The sequence below is a fragment of the Lissotriton helveticus genome, chromosome 5_1 (assembly GCF_964261635.1).
Source record: "Lissotriton helveticus chromosome 5_1, aLisHel1.1, whole genome shotgun sequence".
Taxonomy (NCBI): Eukaryota; Metazoa; Chordata; class Amphibia; order Caudata; family Salamandridae; genus Lissotriton; species Lissotriton helveticus.
This window is the reverse complement of record NC_136065.1, coordinates 270460794-270483868: the sequence shown is the minus strand read 5'-3', so window position 1 is coordinate 270483868 and position 23075 is coordinate 270460794. Positions and strand designations below refer to the sequence as shown.

Sequence of the window (23075 nt, the reverse complement as noted above, 5' to 3'; positions counted from 1 at the left end):
GTTCCGAGACTTTGATGGGGCGATTACAAGGTTTCTGTGGAGGGGTGGGAGGCCCTGTATTACCCTAGCCCGGTGCCGGATCCCACCCTTTGACGGAGGCATGGGTATGACGAATCTCCACATCTACTACTATGCTACCAGACTCCTCGTCATCCATGATTGGTTTACTGGGGGGTGATCTGACACGGCCTATCGGCTGAACTTAGAACCATGGACTTCCCGCAAATCCAAGCCTGCTTATACTGGACTCCAATACCACAGGCGATCCCACCAGTCACCAGAGTGGTCCTAGTGGCCTGGCGCTCCGCTCTGCGATACACGCACAAGCGACTCACTCAACATACATCTGTGGCATGGCACGTGGCTGCGAGAGGCATCGACCCTTGCAGGCTCTTGGCAGTGGGACCAGGTCGGGATCTCGCTCCTTGGGGACGTCTTGGTGGGGGGATCACATCAGGGCCTTCCCCGATCTACAGCAGCGCCACTCCCGTCACACCTCCCAATTTTATAAGTATTTACAACTCTGTCACGCCACGATCCCCTGCGTCGGCTCTAGAGCCGACAAGCACTTTCTGGGCCCGGCGGTTGCTGTGGCGAAGCGAGATATTGCAGTGGCCTGGGCTCAAGCCAAACCGCCTTCCCTGAGAAAATGACACCGAGGGGTGGACTGGTGCGCAGCCCGGGAGGAACCTCTCTTTGAGGCCCGGGGATGTCCTGGGAGGTTCAACAAGGTATGGGGCAAGTGGCTTAACTTGCTGTTTTAAATTATTTGCTCTCATTCACCAATGTATTGCCTTTCAGCCGGGGTTTTTACTGTCTGTTGGAGATGGATTTTGATTTACCATGCAAACTGTGTGCTGTCCTTTTGTTTGTTTGTTTTTCAAATGCTAATAAACTTGATTATCAAGAAAAAAATACTATACTTCTTCCAACTGACAAATTACCTAGAATCAAACCGGCAACTTCAGAATTCCAATCTGGCTTCAGACTAAATGACAGCACAAAAAAGGAAATTCTAAATATCGCAAAATAATGACTTAGAATCTGTGACAAAGACTGTAGTGTATAAGAGGCTCTGAGCCTCCTCACCTCCTTCCTTAACCATCGTCAGCAAAGGGTCAAATTGGGTGACTTCCTTTCCAACGCCAGGCCTGTGCAGTGTGGGGTCCCGCAGGGCTCTTCTTTGAGTCCTACGCTCTTCAACGTTTATGTGGCCCCACTTGCTAGGCTCGTTAGAACTTTTGGATTGAAAGTGCTCTCGTAAGCCGATGACACCCAGATCATGGTCTCCCTGTCGCAATCCGTTGAGACCACGGCCCTAAATTTTAGAAATTGTATGGAAGCAGTGGCAGGCTGGATGGCATCGAACTTCCTCAAATTAAATGGGGAAAAGACGGAGATTCTGGTTTTTGGTGGAAATAAGGAGGTTTGGTCAGCCGATTGGTGGCCACAGACACTGGGATCTTGTCCCCAGCCTTCTTCCGTCGCCCGCAACCTGGGAGTCATATTTGACACCTCACTTGCTTTCGATAAGCAAGTAAATAGAACGGTCTCAACCTGCTGCGGGGTTCTAAGGGTGTTAAGAAAACTTACCCATTACCTCTCTCCTGAAGCCCGGAAACTGGTTGCGGTTGCCCTCCTATCCTCGCGACTGGACTACTGCAATGCCTTATATCTTGGCATGAGCAATAAATTACTCCATCGCTTGCAAGTTGTCCAGAACGCTGTAGCGAGGTTTGTCGTTAATGCCCCCAGACGCTCTTCAGGTACCTTGATCAGGAAGAATCTTCACTGGCTCCCTGTATATGCTAGGATAAAATTTAAAATTTTGACCATCACTCACCTGGCTCTCCATGGTGCTGGTGCTGAGGGCATCAGGTCCCTAGTGTCAACCTATGTCCCCGGTAGGGCCTTGCGCTCTGCCAGTCAGAGTTTGCTGACTGTCCCCCGAGTCGCCAAGGCGAGATGGGGAGGCAAGGCTTTCGCCTCTCTCGCTCCCAGACTCTGGAATGAGCTCCCCTTGGAACTCAGGGTCCAAGAATCTCTTCTCCTCTTCCGAAAGGGCCTTAAAACTCTGCTTTTTACTGAAGCCTACTCCTAGGCCTCTATATTTTATATCTCTTTACATGTACCTGGCTAGTTACCATCAATTGCGCCTTGATGCCTCCGGGCAAAGTTGCGCATTAAAAATCTCTATTCAATCAATCATTCAATCATAAATGTTTTGAGTTACATTTGACATGGTTGACAACAAAGTACTTCAAGCTTGCCTGAATACCGATTTTGGCATTCATGGAAAAGCCCGTGCCTGGATGGGATTCTTCCTAACAAACAAGAAACTATTTGTCAAACTAGATGAATTTACTTCCAAAAACACCAACAACATCAATGGAGTCCCGCAAGGGCCGCCCCACTCACCTACCTAGTTGATAAAATCTTCTCTTTCGTTTAAGTTTTTAAATGTACGCTGATTACACGCAGATTCAGCCCAGATTCCTCAGCCACTGGTCCTGACCTGTTTGCCACTAAATACTGTATATATACAAATTTAACAGAAATAATATCTGATCTAAATAATCCCTTTGTGATCCCTTTGACAGGCCAAATTGAGGATTATATTTGACTCAGAACTCTCATTATATCTGCTCCCCTCGCCCCCACAAGTCCAAGCATTTAGCAGAAATGCATATCGTCTACTCTATATCTCCAGAATCTACTACATGAGGGCTTACCACAAAGGATATGCCCAAATAAACACCTGGTCATATCTAGATTACTCTACTGCTTAACATTTTCTCCAACGCACCACTGAAGACAGTGAAACAACAGAGCAAGAATCATCATCTTTGGCCTGGGAAAAAATATGAACACATATTAATTTACTGTGCCAAGCTAGTGTGGATTCCCATCACTCAAGAAATCAACTAAAACACTCTCCGCTATTTGGAAAGCCGCACATCTTAGCTCAACCCTGTTGCCCTCCCCAAAGTCTGTTCACTGTATCTGAAGCTGAAAAGCAATCTTCACTCGAGTAAAGACTTCAAGCACTCTACTGCCAAATGGAGAAGGAAATGCCTTGAAACAAACAACTCTCTATAGCGGGCAATGAATTATGCAGCTCTCTCCCTCCTTTCTACAAAGATGCCACATGCCTCAAAATCTTCAAATCCTAGTTAAAAACACACTTAATGAACAACATCCCACTGGACACCTATTGACCTCATACCAGTTTGCCTCTGTTCTGTCCTAATTTGAATGTGTTTGCTGTGTTCAGAAGTTACACAGCGTCCGAATGATCTGTAAACATTATGTCTTCTCTCCCCTTTTCCCTATAGAATACTTCTCATAGTCGTTTGCTCCACTGTCTCTTCCTATCACTCTTGATCACGCCTTCTTGCACCTAGAGACTAAACTTGTTGGGTATGAGTAACACATAATAAATACATACATACAAATGCTTATCTTGAGTCTAAGAATCAGGATGTGTAATTTAAAATCAAAAATAATTTTGCGGCATCTAATTTGCATGCAGGTGCCTACAAATCATTATGATTCTGCACCAATGTGTAATTCACTTAAGATTTCTGCAGATTTTAACATGTCAGAATTATATTATTTACACAAAAAAACTTAACATTTTGAATCTATGGATTTTTTTAACACTTGCCTTAAAAGTTTAAGTAAATAATGTGTCGCAGGGATTTGCCACAACAGAACATACAAACATAAAGAAGTGTAAAATATGTATGTGCATAAATAAAATAAACACAAATAAAATATGTTAAAAAATGCAATACTTACGAGGCTTTAATAAGCAGATTGTGTTTTTCTTGCAGATGATGTTTCAGACTTTCTACTTCGACCCTCAGCTCAATATTCTGTTAAAATAAAGAGGCCACAGACAAAAATAAATCTTCAATTATTTAAAAGAGTAAAGCATAAATATAATCCAATCCAATCCAATCCAATCCAATAATCTTTATTTCGGCCGTTTAGGCCATAAAAGATACATGCAAATATATACAGCAATATATAAAAAAAGCACATAGTTAAAATACATAAACAGGGAACAGCATAGGTCATATCATATGATAAAATAAACAATATAATAAAAGGCATTAACCAGCAGAAGCCATAAGTTGCAGTGATGTTCCTGTAAAGCATGCAGTGGTGACAGACAAACACCATGAAAAACAATTAATTTACTTACCTAGAAATTACCTACTTTAAAATGTCAAGTGCCCTCATACAGCACCTAATCGGAATAGCCATCACTGTATTGTGTTATTAAAGTTTTCAAAGATATGATAAATAGAACGTTTCTTTGGGAAGATTGTTGAATAATATATTTTTAGCATTGCCCTTTTTGCCGAATACTGACAGTAACTTGATCTGACTAAATAACCTCGTAGTTTTAATGATCAGTCATATTGTAAACCGCATTCAGTATGTATTTTCCTGAGGAACAGCTTTGTGAACCTACCCTTTTCAAAGGCAAGTACCATGGAAAAGATATGCAGTGACTAAACGGAAGAATCAAATCCAATATGGCAGCAGCAGGGTTGGAGTGGGGTTCAGACTGCTCAAACGTGGAGATCTTTATCAGTGCAAGATATTCCCACCCTGAGAGATGCAGGACACAAACATCCTCGTGATGAGCACGTAATGGAGATGTTCAAAGGCGTTTGTTCCCCAAACCTTCTATTATGAATATGGACAAGTGTGTACAAATGTAAAAAAAAAAAAAAGAATGTAAACTACCCATCTGTCAGACATTTTTCTGTATACGCTGGAGATCAGTTATGCAGCAATATAAAAGGGAAGGAAATCATGAATGCCAAAGTAGTGTTGCATGAAGAGGGAGCTGAAGACAGTGACAACTAAGAAGAATGTCCAGGGGATATTGGAGGAACTAAGCGCTTGACTAAGGGGGACGAAGATTTTTCTGTCCTGTATTTACACCATACTTTCAGGAACTTCTTCTAAACAATATTCAATTCCACTTTATTTAAACAAGTGGGGACAGAAGAGCCGGCCCAAAAACTGAACAATGCAGAAAACAGAAAGAGGTTGTGCAAGGTCTGCCTTCTGGGAATACAAGTATGGAGAAATGGTACAATAAGTAGTGAAATTGAATGAAAATGGTTCATTCCATCTTCCTGGAAAAACATATCAAACTCCACAGAGCACACAGACAACTGGAATCAAACCCAGAAAAACAAAGGTAAGGCTGTATTATTGTAGAAACAAGGGCAGGATTTCTGAAAAGCTCAACGGGAGGAAAGTATATTTTATCTGGGCACTATTCAGGATATCTCAGTCTTATCATGGAATAGAAGACAATAATGCAAATTTCTCCTACAATGACTCACTGCTGAGAGAGCCTGTGGGGGACGTGACAGGGACTACAAGCCCCAGGAAGCCGCGGGGCCACCAGCCGACCATCCGCCCATGCAACCGGAAGGACTTAAGTGAGCAGCAGTTCCCGCCCCACGGGACGCGTGTGGGCATGCGCCGGGCTAAGCCCGGGCATAGGGCGGGCCGTCTGTGGCTGTCGGAGGCCGAAGGAGGTCGGGCCGGGCTATCCCACTAACCTCCCCAAATGGGTACGCGAAAACAGCAGAGTAATGGGGAGCAGGAGGGCAAAAAGGCAAAGGTGCAGAGGAAGTCAGAATCTATTATCTCATATCTGACATCAGCTGTGGGGGTCTTAGGTAAAGAGATTGCAAATGCGGAGAAGGAATTGGGTTTGGACGTCCCCTTAACAGTACGTGAAGAGACTGACAATATGCCTGGGCCTGTGTCTAAAGTACCATTAGAGCCGGTTGTGGTGATAACAAATCCCACGAGAGTGACTGAGATCCAAAGTGGTACAGTAGAAGCCGTGGGTGAGGTTCTTGTTGATGGGGGAGATCCAGCTGGACTCACAGCACAACGTAACCTGGGGAAACGCAGAGGTATCAAGAAGTGCATAAAGCGGCCAAAACATGCAGCTGTCTTACAACATAATGACTGTAATATCTCAAAAAAATTGGGTGAACTGGTGGAAGAGATGTTTAATTCACGGCTGGAGCCAGCTTTAGTTGGCATTGCCAAGGACATTGTAGATACTCTTAATACCTGTGTTGCAGGTCTTTTAAAAAAATGCGAACAAATAGACTTATTTATAAAAAAGAGTATAGAGGTCAGCAAGACTTGGCCAGACAGGTCCAGCAAGTTCATATTGCTAAATCTGGGGATAAGGAGGGTCATCATGGTATTACCAACTTAACTTTAACTCAGGATCATCCTTTTATCACATCTACAAATGGGAGTTCGGGTGCCATTGGTAAAATTCCCCAACAAGCCAATGGGAGTTCTATTCCCTGTAATGCCCAGGGGGTAGGGGTTAACAACATAGTTGGAAAGAAATCTGTTAGGAACCCCAGCATTAGTAAAAGGCCTGTGAATTTATGTGGTACTAACCTGGATCTTCCCCCAGATGCTGCCCCTTTGGTAGCTGTATTCACAGGGGTTCCCCCTCTAGGTGATGACGTTGTTGAATCTACCCAAGATCTCCTAAGGCAGTCCAGAAATTGGTGTACGCAATATAGCAGCGGAGGTCTAGATATTTCGTCTACTATCATTATGGCTAGAAGGGTAGGATGGATTGGACGTCGCCCTAAGAGTATTGAAGGGGATTGTGTGGTAGTTAACTTTAATAGACGTAACGTGGCAGATAGATTGTTCTGGGATGCCTCAGAGATAGAAAACTCTGGTATTCAACTTTTAATCTCTCACGGCAACGAGATACTGACATAGCTCTAACTAATCACTTTACACCACTGACACACTTAGAGGATAATGATTGACTACAAGATACCGCCCAGCATTTAGTGGAGCGATCCATGGAGCCAAATCATGCAACATCCTGTAAGATTTTAAGCTGGAATGTTACAGGAATTAGGCCTAAGAGAAATGATTATATCTGGCTGGATTTTTTCAAACAACATGCATGATATTATTGCCTTGCAGGAAACGTGGGATACAACTAAGAATTTTAGCCTGGATGGTTATATAAGCTTCGTTGTTCCTGCAACATCAGGGACAGTGGGTAGATAGAAAGGAGGTTTAATCCTCCTTTTCTCGTTAAAGTTGAAAGGTTCCTTAAAAATGTTGGAGTCAGGCTCTAGCAATATTTCAATTGTCGAGTGGGCTATGCCAAATTTGTCTAATATTTTATGAATTAATTTTTATAATGCCAGAGAGAGTGAGTTTATTAACCAACACTTGGTCTCCCTGGATTGTTTTTTGTCAGAATATAAAACAAAACATAACATAACACTGCATTCGATATTATCCTTATGGGTAATTTGAATATCCATCCATGTAGTTGGGACTGTTATATAGATGATCACCAGGGGCCTCCCTGCTCTGTGGTCCCACATTTTGAACACAGTAGGCAGGGAGAGGCCCTGGAAGACCTCCTAGCTAACATGAATCTATTTGAGTCAGGTGTTCGTGATGGGGAGGAGAGGGTCCCTACATTTAAAGGTAAAGAGACTGGTACTGTCATCGATTATATTTTTTTGTCTTCCTGTGTTTTACCTAGGGTCGTATCTTATAAAGTTGTATCCTCTGTGTTTAGTGACCATAACCCGGTTATCCTGGAGGTGGATCTAGGAGAAGCTACTGGTTTAAGGGACAGTGTGATTTTGGGTGTTAGCCACCTGACTACAAAAGAGCAAGGTAGGAGGCTTAAATGTTCTAAGGTGATCCCAGAAACCTTTTTTGAGGATTTTTTTTTATCAAGGCCGATGTGAATCTAGCCATATGTTTAGATAGTTCTGCTCTTAGCGCGGAGATAATTGGTGCTTATGTCTCCATATGTAGCCAGATTGCAAATGACCTAAAGGCCAAAACTAAATTAAGACCTTACCAGCAAGAAAGATGGTTTGATAGTAGCTGTTCCAAAGCTCATGGTGCTCTTCTTCAAGCCTTGAAGAAAATACCAAGAAACAGGGATTCTGTTGCAATCCTGAGAAAGACATATAAATTGGCTATTGCCAAACGTAAACCAGAAATTAAAGACGAGATGCCACAGCCAGCCCCCCACCCCCAGAGACACCAGCCAGCCCATCATCTCCGACTAGACGCCAATCAAGGTCGAGGACACCACCACAACCATGAAAGGCATCCACTGGGGCCCCCACCGACCCCTGCCCCCCGCACATCTACCACAGAGCTGTGGACACCATCGCACCCGTACTACAACGGACCATCAACACCACCTTCACAACAGGCACCTTCCCCGACAGCTGGAAGCGCACAGAAGTCAGGCCCCTGCTCAAGAAGCCCACGGTCGAGGGGGCGTGGCTAACTGCCGAGGAGAATGGTCGTGCTCTAAGGCGGCTCCTCAGCCCGTACGGCCAAACGACCTCCACACCTCCGCTAGTGCTGTTGCCTAGCCCGGGGTCGACCGCTCACCTATCTGTGCCCCCTCTGAGCCCCTCGGCTGACCGCTAGCGCCTCCTGGCCTGCAGATACTGCCACGAGCAACTCCCGGCGGACGGGACCCCTCGGCCCAAGATGGCGGCCGCCACATAAGCAACTCCCGAGTGTCATCTACGGGGCAGCTGCGGCCTGCACCTAACCTCCGGTGCCCTCAATTTTGCTGGTCGAGTGTTGGGGGGGCATTTCCCCACGGATCCAGCCCAATATCGAGCCGCTGGCTCCCACAGGTGAGGCGCAGGAAGACCCTTACCGACCTCCCCCACCCGCCCGGCACCTACATCTAGGCGAGCCCCCGGCTTGGGCCTAGCGCCGGTAAACTACAACTTGCTGGCTCGGATCTCTCTGGACTCGCCCACGCCGGGACAGCTGACCTTGTCTTGTGCCTGACGGCCTATCTCTGGCCCGGATTTACATGTCCACGACGGAGGCGGCCTGCTGCGTCGGAGGGACCAGCTGAGAGTTGAGTTCCCGAGGCCCAGTAAGACGCTTTGCTGCTCCCCCGCCCCTTTCTTTTGGCTGCTACACATCACGGCCTCGGCGGGCCACTGGAGACTCCGAAACTGTGTGAGGTTGGTCCCCTTGGAGTCCCACAGATTAACTCACCCGGACGCCTGCTGCTGGCTCACACTCCGCGGTGAGGGAGTTCTCCTGGCTCCCCATTTCTCATCGACAGCTTGCTCCACGGGGCCACTGCCACTCGGACCTTGAGTGCTCCCCTCACCTATCCCGGGATTGTCAGTGGGGAGCTCCTCCCCCCCACCCCCTCTGCTCTACTCCACCGGGACTGTCTCAGTGCCTCCGTCACCACAACCTCAGGCGGAGACCGTCTTGGAGATGGCCTCCAACAAAGGAAACAGACCCCCCAACCAGAGGCAAATTAATAAACTGTCGTGGGGCTCCCGGGGGGACCCCAAGGATGTTGCCCCAGACGCCACCATTAAGGCGATGACCCCCCCTCCGCAGGGGAAGCCTTCCCCAACCCTGGACGACGTCATGGAGGCAATTGCGGAGGTTCGCTCTTCACTCGAAACCCGTATTGACTCAGTGAACGTGGAGGTAACGCTGCTCCGAGCCGACCTCCGGAAAATGGACTCCAGGGTGAAGGACATCGAGGTTAAGACTCTGGCTCTCGTTGATGACACCTCCACACTGCAGCAGCAAGTGACCCAACTACAGAAGCAGCAACACCAGATGGAGGTGCTCCTGGATGACTACGAAGGATGCGCCCGGCGCAATAACCTCCGCATCCTTGGTGTTCCCGAGCGACTCGAAGAGCCGGCCGCTGACCTCTTTGTGGAGAAATTGGTCCTCCAACATCTTCAACCAAAGAACCTTTCTAACTACTTCTCCATAGAACGGGCCCACAGAGTTCCAGGGGGCCGCCCAAAAACGGGCGCTCCCCCTCGCCCCATCGTGGCCCGAGTCTTCAACTTCCGCGACCGTGATGTCATCCTCCAAACGGCGCGTGCGGGCCCACCATTGCGAATAGACAATGCACAAATTATGATCTTCCCGGACTTCACTGTGAAAGTGCAGGCCCGTCGACGCAGCTTCCTAGAGGTGAAGAAGGCACTCCGGGCGCAATCCATCAAGTACTCTATGTTATTCCCCGCGAAACTACGCATTGAGGCGGAGGGTAAGACTTGGTTTTTTGAATCTCCTGCTGATGTTTGGGACTGGCTCGAGGGGTGGCGACAAGTGAACTCCACCCATAACCGGAGCAGGACGTCCTCAGATCGCTCCAACGAGGTGGTGCCGCCGGAAAGTCAAGACCTATTCACAGACGCTGTGCAGGAAGAATAACGCCGGACGACTTAAGTTGGATTGAATGGTTCGGCCGCTCCTCACCACGTCGATACGCTCTCCGCAGTAACAGTCCGACTTTGCTATCAGACAGTGGATGTATATCGGCCCATCCTCCTCAGGAACTCACTGGCTTGAAGCACAGTCCACCTCCTACCACGTCCACGTGCTGAGTCCTCTGTATCCTTTACAATTTTTCTTCCAGTGTGGGTCACCGTACCCGTTGTTACTCGACCTTTCCATATCACTGCTGAACTCATCCTGCTGGGGAGGGGCGGCACTCTCTCGCTGCTCACAATGGGGGAAGGTACTCAACCCCCGGTATCGCTCCACCGTCAATGTGGAGTAATAGTTTGATTAGCCTGTAGTCACCGGAACTAGCTATAGACACTGCTTCCCCTTATCAGGTGGACTATCGAAGGTTATAAGTTAGGCTGGGTGATGCTCTTTGATATGGTCCCCCCGCTCGCACTACTCACTGTGTGACCCCGGGCACGGGTTCTGCTTCCAACTTAATCACATCAATAACTCCTGACATGTGAATGCTTTTGATGCTATTAGTTGTTTTACTGCACTAGATACCTTCATCCTACTACTGGCCAATGAGGGCACCCTCGGCTCTCCACACTCCTCTTTCATGTTCGGGGGGGCGACAGGCACTCTGCCTAGTTGGGGAGTGGATAGTTCTAAGTCCGCGGGCAGGGACGCAGGGTGGGGGGTTGTTGGGACGGGAATAGTAAGATGGGAGGGTTTGGGAGGGGCGGGTAATGTTGGGGAATTGCAGTCGAGACTTCTATGGTCTCTGTTCTTGTTCTTGTTTATTCATTGCAGCGGATTCTTGATCGTGGAGCGCGACACGCAGCGCGCCGCGACCTCACATGCTACCTCTAGCGAATTCTCGCCGTTAGACCCACCTATATGCCGTCTTAAATCATTGCGGTATGCCTATAGCTCAGGCTTTGACCCTATTGGGCCCCATACAGACTCTACAATGCCCTACTCCCCCAGAACCTCTGTTTATGGTCAATGTCCTATGCACCACACATCATTAATCCGTGCACAATCTCACTTATTTAGACCACCATGACGCCCCCTTCAACAACGTCCCTGACCATAATGACGTGGAACGTTAATGGTCTTGGCAATAAGGTTAAAAGGGGGGTGGTTATGCAATACCTTAAACGCCGCTCTCCGGACCTGGTTCTCCTTCAAGAGACGCACCTCATGGGTAATGCATGCCAGGCGTTGAACCGGGGAGGTTATAGATTACTTGTACATGCCGGTTTCACTTCCGGATCTAGGGGCACCGGTATTCTGGTACGTAGGAGTGTGGCCCTGACATGCACGAAAACACGAGCTGATCCCCTAGGTCGATATGCTGTAGTGGAGGCCACCTGGGAAGGCAAGCCATTAAATGTTATTTCAGTCTACATCCCTCCAGCCTTAGGTACGGCCGCGCTCCAGACCCTACAACACCTAATGCTCGATCTTCCACAGGGTCCTCTGCTTATCGGGGGTGACTTCAATATGACAATGAACGATACAGACGACAGACACCCCCACCGTCCCTCACACAAATCCAGTTCAGACTTGTCTACCTTTGCTCACAGAATGGGGCTCGAGGACCTCTGGCGCCTGTCCCATCCTCGCACGTCCTACTATACACACTATTCTAACGCTCACAATAGCAGCTCTCGTATAGACTATTTATTCTCACCCGCAGCCGATCTTCAGTCCTTCCACCATCCGGGGGGGCTCCCCAGAGGGATCTCCGACCACTCCCCCCTCACGGTGCAATTCACACACCACCGTCAGCAGACACGCGGTCCCATAGTAATTGCGCCCTGGCTTTTAAAAATTCCTGACATACACGATAGCTTGCTTGAACACACTGAATACTACTTCGCCGACAATGTGGGGTCAGTACCTTCGGCCACAACGATATGGGAAGCGTACAAAGCAGTGATTAAGGGTACAGCGCTAGCCCTCAAAAACGGTTATCGCCGCAAACAGAGTGAACAACTGTTACAAATCGAAACAGACCTGTCTAACCTCGAATCCCTACATAACACACGCCCCACAGATGAGCTATCGGCCCGCCTGCAAGCGAAACAAATGGAATACAGGACACTAGCTCTCGAAAAGGCGCAAGCCAAACTCCTGAAAACCCGTCACCGTGTTTACGAGCTGGGAGACAGAGCAGGTAAGATGCTCGCATGGCTCGAGAAACGAGAGCTGGGTTCCCGTTGGATCCCAGAATTGACCCTCCCAGACCAATCTACTGTCACGGACCCGGGCGATATAGCAGAGGCCTTTGCCACCCACTTCGAAGGGGTCTATACCGCCAGAGCCCACTATAGCGCGGATGAATCCAAATTACTCTTAGCCGAAATGGGGCTCCCCGCTATTTCTGAGACCGAGATGCAGGAGCTCGAGGCCGACCTTACAACGGAGGAAGTTCGTAACGCCTTATTCTCTATTCAATCCGGCAAGGCAATGGGCCCCAATGGTGTCCCTGTCGAGTTCCTGAAAGGTATGGCAGGTGAGATCCTTCCACATCTTAAAGCTATGTTCGAGGACAGCTGCGAAATAGGCCGCTTGCCACAAGACCAACGATTGGCTTCGATCGTGGTTATCCGCAAGCCCAATAAACCGGCTGCAGACTGCAGCTCTTATCGACCTATCTCGCTCATTAACGCTGAAGTAAAAGTCCTTGCCAAGCTCCTTGCCACTAGACTCATGACGGTTCTCCCCGCCTTGATACACGAAGACCAGTCGGGCTTCCTGCCGGGTCGCAACACTGCGCTCAATCTCCGCCGTGTCCATAATGTCATGAGCAGGATGCCGTACCTCCGTGAAGACGCAGCTATCCTTTCCCTCGACGCAACACTTGCCTTCGATTCTATTGAATGGTCCTACCTCTTCGAAGTTCTCCTTCGTTTCGGCTTTGGCCCCAGATTCATACGGTGGGTTCGGTTACTCTACACCGATCTCTGGGGACAGGTCTATGTTAACGGACATACATCCAGGCGTTTTCCCCTTCATAGAGGTACAAGACAGGGGTGTCCGCTGTCCCCCCTGTTATTCACCCTCACTCTGGAGCCCCTGGCCCACTGGATTAGAACCGATAATTCCATTTGTGGCCTCCGATGGAATGCTGACACAGTCGATAAGATTTCACTGTACGCAGACGACATCCTAGTGTATCTTTCCTCCCCCAAATCCTCCCTTAACAGCCTGCTACACGTGATAACCAACTTTGGCAAATACTCGGGCTTCTCCATTAATTGGTCGAAATCAGTGCTATATGTTCTTCACGGCCCACCTCCACCTCTCCCGCGAGGCTACTCAATCGAAATTGCCCTTGACGGCTTTAAGTATTTGGGGATTTTTGTTACCCCGGACCCCCACCTGTTCCATGTTCGTAACCTCAAAGGCCCACTGCAGAAACTCCATACAGACGTCTCACACTGGAGATCTCTCCCCCTTTCTCTACCTGGCAGAGCTGCCCTATTTAAAATGCTTGCACTCCCCCGGTACCTCTATGCCCTACAAAACTGTCCGTTCCCCATATCAGACTCCTACTTTAACTTAATCGAAGGAGACCTCCGCCTCCTTCTATGGGACGGCGGCTCCCCCCGCATTGCCCTCATCTCTCTCACGCAGGGATGGTATGACGGGGGCATCGCCCTCCCGAATATCCGTCTCTATTATTGGGCAACCCAACTGGTCGCCGCCAATTCGTGGATCTACGGCACGCCCACAAACCCTGCCTTCCATTTGGAGAAATACCAGACGAGCTGTGGCGGATACCTCGAAGCTCTCTACGGCAAACACTCCTGTACTCGTTATATTGGCCCAATGTTCCACACACTGTCAATATGGCGCTGCGCAAACAAGAGACTCGGATGGGCCAACACCCTCACATTGTCCACCCCACTTTGGACCTCGTACAGGCTGGGCACCCTCTGTCATTGTAGTGGCTTCGATAAATGGGACACAATAGGCATATCCACTATTGGCGACTTACTCCACAAAGGCAGGCTACTAACATTCAAAGAACTTCAAAACACGTACCATCTGGCAAACTCTGAGGCCTTCCGATACCTTCAAATTAAACACGCCATCCTCACCAACATCCCAGATCTCGCCTCCCTCCCACAGTCCTCGCCCCTTGAGGACAGACTCCTGTCCGAGCCCCTTCAAGCTAAAGCGATCTCTTACACATACCGCAAATTGTGCAACAACATGCCAAATTCTTTCCATCTCCTGCGGGATAAATGGCAGACTGACGTTGGCAATCTGGAAGATGCAGAGTGGCAGTCGGCACTGATGTCCCCGCGCGAATCAGCCATCAATCATAGATATCGGTTGATACAGTTAAAAATACTACACAGGACTTACATGTCAGGCCCCCTCTTAGCTAAAATCGGCCGTGGCCCATCTGACCTTTGCCTCCCCATCGCAAGACCTCTGCAACTCCCTCGCCTCCTACTTCCACAACAAGATCGCGGACATACACAACAGCTTCAGCATCCAACCGACGCACGCCACGACCACAGCAACGCCACCCACCACCACCCTCCGCGCCTGGACTCCGATCAGCACCGAAGACACCGTCCGCACAATGAACTCCGTCCGCACAATGAACTCCGTCCACTCCGGATCTCCGACCGACCCCTGCCCTCACGTCTTCAACAAGGCCGACGCTGTCATCGCACCCCACCTGCGGGACATTATCAACACCTCCTTCGACACCGCCACCTTCCCTGAGAGCTGGAAGCACGCCGAACTCAGCGCTCTACTCAAGAAACCTACAGCGGACCCCACCGAACTCAAGAATTACCGCCCCATCTCGCTCCTCCCGTTCCCGGCCAAAGTCATCGAGAAGACCGTCAACAAACAGCTGGCCGCCTTCCTCGAGACGAATGGATCCCTCGACCCCTCACAGTCTGGCTTCCGAGCCAACCACAGCACCAAGACCGCCCTCATCGCTGCCACCGATGACATCCGAGCCCTGATGGACAACGGAGAAACAGCGGCCCTCATCCTCCTGGACCTCTCCGCGGCATTCGACACTGTCTGCCACCGCACCCTAGTACAGCGCCTCGGCAACGTCGGAATCCAGGAGAAGGCACTGGAATGGATCACCTCCTTCCTCGACGGAAGAACACAGAGAGTCCGCCTACCACCGTACAAGTCAGAAGCCACCGAGGTCATCTGCTGAGTCCCACCCTCTTCAACGTCTACATGAGCCCCCTCGCGGCCATCGCACGCCAACACAACCTCAACATAATCTCCTACGCCGACGACACCCAGCTGATCCTCTCCCTGACCAACGACCCCGCCGCCGCCAGAGCCAACCTGCACGAAGGGATGAAAGATGTAGCCGAGTGGATGACGACCAGCCGCCTGAAACTGAACTCAGACAAGACGGAGGTCCTCATCCTGGGCTCCTCGCCCTCCGCCTGGGACGACTCCTGGTGGCCCCCCGCCCTGGGCACCGCACCCAAACCGACGGACCACGCACGCAACCTGGGCTTCATCCTGGACTCCTCCCTCTCCATGACCAGACAAGTCAACGCCGTCTCCTCGTCATGCTTCAACATCCTGCGCATGCTACGGAAGATCTTCTGGTGGATCCCCACCGAGACCAGGAAGACTGTCACCCAGGCCCTCGTCACCAGCCGACTGGACTACGGCAACACCCTCTACGCCGGAACCACCGCCAAGCTCCAGAAGAGACTCCAGCGGATCCAGAACGCCTCAGCCAGACTCATCCTCGACATCCCACGAAACAGCCACATCTCCGGACATCTGAGAGACCTGCACTGGCTCCCCGTCAACAAAAGAATCACCTTCCGTCTCCTCACCCACGCACACAAAGCCCTACACGATCAAGGCCCGAGCTACCTCAACAACCGAATCAACTTCTACGCTCCCAAGCGCCACCTCCGATCAACCAGCCACGCCCTCGCCGCCGTCCCTCGCATCCGAAGAGCGAGAACAGGAGGAAGGTCCTTCTCCTACCTGGCCGCCAAGACCTGGAACTCCCGACCGACCGACCTGCGCCTGACCCAAGACCACCTCTCCTTCAGGAAGAAGCTCAAGATCTGGCTGTTCGAGCAGTAACGGCACCCCCCCCCCCTAGCGCCTTGAGACCCTACGGGTGAGTAGTGCGCTCTATAAATGTCTTTGATTGATTGATTGATTGATCGTCACTGTGGCTCAACTGGCACTTTCTATCATATCCTGTGGGAATGCCCTGTAGTCCACGACCTCTGGCGCCGAGCTGTCCTGAAAATGACTGATGCCCTAGGAAAACCGGTCCCTCTGACTCCCAAGTGCGCGCTTCTTAGTATATGGGACCCCACAGACCTCACAGTGATAGAACAGCGCTGGGCGGACCTGAGCTTCCTCCTCATAAAGCGTGAGATAGCTATGCATTGGGGTTCGCCACATAAACCGCTCCTGATTAGGTGGGTAGCTGCAATGGATGTGTGCATGCTGTCGGAAAAATCAGTTTACAAAACCAGGGGTTGCCCAGGAGTCTGGGATAAGAAGTGGGGTCGATGGAATGCATATAGGGGCGAATTATGTACTTCCCCGACGGCGGATATGGCTATGACCAGGCAGGTCATCACTCGGTGAGGGTGGATTCGATTACTGTCATGCCACGCGTGCTCTGTGGCAAAGAATGCTGACTGCAATTGTTCACATAGATGTTTCCTCTGCTTTACTTAGTTATGTTTGTTTACAATGAAAATACCATAGACCTATAGATTATCCGATACGCAGCTCTGGCTGTTTTGTGCACACCTTGCTAACGCGCCGCCGAGCCCCCGGGATGTCGGCTGAATGGCTGTGTTGTTCTGAGCCTATCGCTATGTGCCCATATGTACCGCAGCCGGCCCTCGGGGTTGTAGGCTCTATGCTGTGTCAATTTGAAATATACATTAAAGGTCTTGAAAAAAAAAAAAAAAAAGCCCACGGTCGACCCCACCAACCTCAAGAACTACCGACCCATCTCGCTCCTCCCTTTCGCAGCCAAAGTAGCAGAGAAAGCAGTCAACAGGGAACTGACACAATTCATCGAAGAGAACCCCGTCCTCAACTCATCCCAATCCGGATTCCAAAGCAACCACAGCACCGAAACGGCCCTATTCTCCGCCACAGGCGACATCCGCGCCCTCCTGGACCAAGGCCCCTCCGCAGCCCTCATCTTCCTCGACCTGTCAGCAGCTTTCGACACGGTCTCTCATCGCACACTAGTCGCCAGACTACACGAAGCCGGCATACAAGAAACCGCCCTGGACTGGATATGATCATTCCTCACCGGAAGAAGCCAAAGAAGCAGACTACCACCCTTCCTCTCCACCCCCACGGAAATCACCTGAGGAGTCCCACAGGGGTCATCACTGAGCCCTACCCTCTTCAACATCCACATGGCCCCCCTAGCAGCCATCGTCCGACAACAGACCCTCAACATCGTATCCTACGCCGACAACACCCATCCTCTCCCTCACCACAGACCCCACCACTGCAAAGCTCAATTTCCAGAAGGGAGTGCAAGACGTTGCATTCTGAATGACCAACAGCTGCCTAAAACTCAAAGCTGAGAAGACAGAAGTCCTCGTCCTTGGAACAACCCCCTTAGCATGGGACAACACCTGGTGGCCAACCGCCCTCGGAAGCCCACCTACCCACGCAGACCACGCCAAAAACCTCGGCATCATACTCGGCTCATCACTCACCATGAACCGATAGGTCAACGTTGTCACCTCCAGCTGCTTCAACACCCTCCACATACACCGAAAGACCTTCAAATGGATCACCCCGGAATCAAGGAAGACAGTCACCCACTAACTCTTCACTACCAGACTGGACTATGGAAACGCACTCTACGCCGGTATCAACAAGTCCCTTCTCCGCAAACTCCAGACAATACAGAACCCCACGGCCAGAATCGTCCTTGACACCCCCGGCACAAACGCATCAGCCAACACCTGCGGAGACTCCACTGGCTCCCTGTGGAGAAGAAAGTCACCTTCAAGATCCTCACCCATGCCTACAAATGCCTATACAACAACGGACCCAAATACCTCAACGCCAGAATAAACTTCCATGTACCCAAAAGAAACCTCCGATCTGCCAACCTCGCACTGGCTGAAACCCCGCACATCCACAGAGCCAGAGCAGGCGGAAGATCATTCACCCACATTGCAGTCAAGACCTGGAACGAGCTACCGGCAGACATCAGACACGCCCCCTCACTGAACACCTTCAGGAAGACTCTCAAGACCTGGCTCTTCCGCTGAACGTAGCTGCGCACCTACCCCCCCCCCCCCTTTCAGTGCCTTGAAACCCTCACGGGTGAGTAGCGCGCTTACAATTCCATGATTGATTGATAGGTTACACAACATTGCAGTCATGTTGGAAACAATAGCTCATAGTAAACAAAACAAATTGTAAGAAGATCATAATGTGGAGGTCATGAAAGCAATATCATGTGAGTACTTTAAGGCCACAATCAGGGAGAAGCATGGCAGCAGGGACAAGTAAGAAAAGGGAAAGTCTAAAGATGGAGCACATTATAAACAATAGGGTGTTGTAGTATAAATTGGTTTATGTATGGAAGAACTTTCTTCAGATCTTGATGTAGCCACAAAATCTCAAAGTAGGAGGTGAAGTTGATGCAAATAACTCAAATGAAGAAATAGGAGAGATAAGGGAGAGCGGGCCAACAGAAGGCAGGCAAGATTAGGATGAACAGAAGTGTGAACTTTAAGGTCCTAACATAAGGTGAAGGGATGATGCCCAGTAGAGGCCCTACAGTAAACAGATTTTGAGAGTACTTAGGGACTTTGAAATTTGTCTCTCCCACAACACTCTAAGAGAGCCACAAAAAGGCGGGATATATTAATCTCTCCATGTTAGATTGAGAAAGCAATTGTGAGCATTCAAAGCAGAAAGGTGTCAAGGGCAAAAGGCAACACACTCAAATTACATAGAATGTTGTATGGGAATACCAGCTCTCTCAGAGTAGTCAAACGCTTTAACGGTGTATTGCAAGGTGGCAATGTCCCATTGATTAGGTCTGATGCAGACATCTCATTTATCCATAAGGAATTAAACAACCGACAACTCTTTGTGTTGTACAGAGCCTTCTTTTTGAAAACCATTAATATTAAACCATTTCCAAAATACAACCAATCTAATCCTTTTGGAGCAATGTAATCCTTTTACCTTTGAATGCACTGAATTGGGTTAGGCGTTTTTGAGCCATGTTGGAGACATTTTTAGCAAACCTGCAGCTAAGATTCAGTCTTTAACTAATCTTCTGATGCACTTGCTTTTCAGAGGCAAGGTTGCTCTCTATCACAAATGGATAGTGTCATAATGGAGAGGGAATGCATAAAAAGCAAAGGATGGCTCTTTTAATAAATCACTTATTGCAGACAATGTGCTTATGTACCCAAAAGAGACAAGAGAATCTCTAGACAGCTTTACCAGAACTCTGCAAATATATTTTCTTAGCAGGACACAGTCATGTTGTCCAATATTTTCCTCAATCCCTGCAAACTTACATAATGAAAACAGTGCTTACTTCAAAATACCTGTGGTAGGGGACGTGGCTTGCGGCCGACCATGATGGCCGCTTAATCCTTGGGCTCCGAGGTAGTCCTAGCCCTTCTCAGCAATCCGATCATTTATCCTGTACTTCCAGTGCCCCAACGGCTGGAACTCACGTCCGAAAGCAAGTGACGTCTACCGGTGGCATTCCGGTGTAAATCTGTCACTGCCTGCGTCTGCAATTCCCGACGGCGGGGGAGCGGCCTACTTGCTGGACCGGGGACTCGAGTGGTGCTCCTGCCCGACTTTGAGTCTGCTGCGGCCTGGTGAAGGGCAAGGATTTCTTTTGCACATAACCCCGTGTGGCTGCTCCTACCTCGACTTCTCTCGCCAGCAGGGGACCTCTTACCTTTTTTCTCCTGCGGTGAGCCCTCCGATTCATGATGCCCCTGCTGCCCGGGGTCACTGCTCTCTGTCTTTGCTGGAATTGAGCCGCTCTGGAGACCGGACCGCAGCTTTCGCGCACGTAGTTCATCTGCGGAAGTAAGTGCTGCCCATAATATCACTGCGGCCCCCTCCGGCCACACACTACCCTGTGCCCCTATAACTCGAGCTAACCCTCCGGGGGAGACGCCGTGCCTTTGTTCGGGGAGCGGGCCTGCTGGGATAACGCCCCTCCCTCATCTTTTGCGCCGACGTCCTTGAGAGTTTTGGCTTACCACGCCTGGCCTGCCGGGGGATGGATTTTGCTCTGGCCCCCTTCAATGCATGAGCACCACACCTGAACTGCTTGGGGACAGATCGTGCTGATACTCTGGGGTTGACTGTGCGACGTCCTTGCGTTGTGCTGCGCCTGACCTTGCACCTGCCTACGAGGTGTGGAATAAGCCGGAGTTGTCACTCTCCAGCCATATTGACGGTTGGCTTTGTGGGGTGTTGAATGCTCCTTCATCCCCCCCCCCCCCCTCGGCCTCCTGTCTGATTAGTGCGCGTCTTTCCTGCACCTTATATTACGGTCGGACTCGAGCCCCTGACAACAAGCTGCGCCGCCAGACCATGGCGGGCGGAGGTCCCAGGAACCAGACCGCACAGCAAAAGCTGGACAAGTATGCCTACAGCAAGCACTCACCCACGGCGCCGGAGGGGCGCTCATCGCGACATAAGACGCCGGATGGGGACGGCGCCCCTAAAATCACGCTTGAGGACATTATGCAGGCCCTTGCCAACGTCCAAACCACGGTGGGAACAATATCCACTGATGCCTCCCTGCTCCGGGCGGACCTCCACAAAATGTCGGTTAGGGTGCGAGAGGTGGAGGTGGTCGCGAAATCTTTGGCTGAGTATACCTCAGAGCTGCAGGTGGCGGTCGAGCGCCTTGAGAAAGACAACAAGACACTCGCTGACAAGCTTGATGATCAAGAAGGGCGTGCACGACGGAACAACGTCACAATTATAGGTATTCCAGAATCTGAAGGCGCCCAGGCGATGGCTTTGTATGTTGAAGAGCTGATCAAATCTACACTGCAGCCTAAGGGACTCTCTCATTTTTTCTCTGTGGAGCGCACCCACAGGGTGCAGGAGAAAGACCGAAGCCGGGGGCACCCCCTCGGCCAGTTCTGGCTCGACTCTTCAATTTTAGAGAAAGAGACGCTATCTTAGAAGCGGCACGCATTTCGCCTCCAATACGTATTTTGAACTCAACTGTTAACTTTTTCCCAGATTACACTGCAGCGGTCTCGAGGCGCAGGCGAAGCTTCTTTGACGTCAAAAAACTACTTCGGGAAAAGGAAATACCGTACTCTATGCTCTTCCCTGCAAAATTGCGAGTGGTAGCCGGCAGCCGAACCTGGTTCTTTGATACACCTGAGTCCGCTCACGACTGGTTGGAAGGATGGCGTCCGGCGGGTCGCGCTGAGCGAGGAAATGGTTCACATCGCCGCAAGGAAGAAGAAGAAGATCCGGAGAAGCGGGGTTCCAGGAGCCGAGGATCCAGCCAGGTACCATCACCCGAAGAAGAATAGATCAGTCAGAGGTTCTGGTGTTCCCTGTGGCAATGAACGGCTGAATAGACTCCTGGACTGAACTGTTTCTGTGCTTTTGGACTGAGGTACGCCTTGGGGTTCGAGAAGGGCTAGTGCCTTACGGAGCTCAATACCCCCGACAAGCAAGTATTGCACTTTTGGGTGGGTTGAAGCACTCTGCTGAGTTGGGGTGGCGGGCAGTTTCAGGCTTGCTAGGCAGGGAGGCAGGGAGGGGGGGTGGGGACTGGGTTGAGAGGATACGTGTTGTGTTTGACCTTTTTCAATTGGTTTTAGGCAATGTTCCTGGGGCAACGCTATTTTTTCATGATGGATCTGTGTGTAGAAAATATGACCTGACATGCTTGCCAATCTTACATATGTTTGATGGCTGAACATGTTTCACAGGAGTCCAAGACTCCCCAAACAGCTTTAACGTTATTGTCATGGAATGTCCGTGGATTGGGAGACAAAGTGAAAAGGGGTTTAGTGTTACAGTACTTAAAACGATGTGGACCTGCAGTGGTGCTACTGCAGGAGACGCACCTCATGGGTTCGACGGTCAAAGCTATGGACAGGTGGGGATACTGAATGGCCACCCATGCGGAGTTTTCCTCCGGCTCTAGGGGTACGGGGATACTTATCAGGAAACATTTCCCATTGGTGGTACGCCAGACACGAATTGATGATCAAGGCCGCTTTGCAGCACTTACATGTTAGTGGGAGGGGCGACTATTTAATATGGTTTCTGTTTATATCCCACCGGCCCTTCATACACAAGCCAACTCCGCACTCACAGCACTCCTGTTAACATTGCCCGCTGCGACGCTACTCATGGGGGGCGACTTCAACGACATAGTGGACGGTACACTCGACAGATTTCCTGCCAGATATGGGGTGCGGGGTGGGCGACATCTATCTGGCTTCATAGATGCTATAGGGCTCATGGATAGTTGGAGGTACAAACACCCTCAACAGAAACAATACACTTACTTCTCCGGGGTCCACAACTGTCTCTCACGCATTGACTATTTTCTAATATCAGCTGATGGCCTGCCGGGCATAGAAGAGGTGGTTATTCGCCCTAGGGGCATATCGGACCATTCTCCATTGCTATTAAAATACACGCATCACCAGACTTCTAGAAAGCGTATGTTCCCGCTTCATGCCGGTTTCCTACATGTGCGG

At 50.1% G+C, this 23075-nt stretch overlaps 1 protein-coding gene across 2 annotated transcripts in view; it reads right to left on the bottom strand.

The window, feature by feature from the left end:
* CDK5RAP2 (CDK5 regulatory subunit associated protein 2) overlaps nt 1–23075 on the bottom strand; it is an 841564-nt gene that overhangs the window by 775632 nt on the left and 42857 nt on the right. For both annotated transcript variants that reach the window (XM_078642183.1, XM_078642184.1), the window contains exon 5: nt 3802–3878. In XM_078642183.1, the coding sequence (XP_078498309.1) occupies nt 3802–3878 (77 nt within the window). The remainder of the gene's footprint in view (nt 1–3801; nt 3879–23075) is intronic.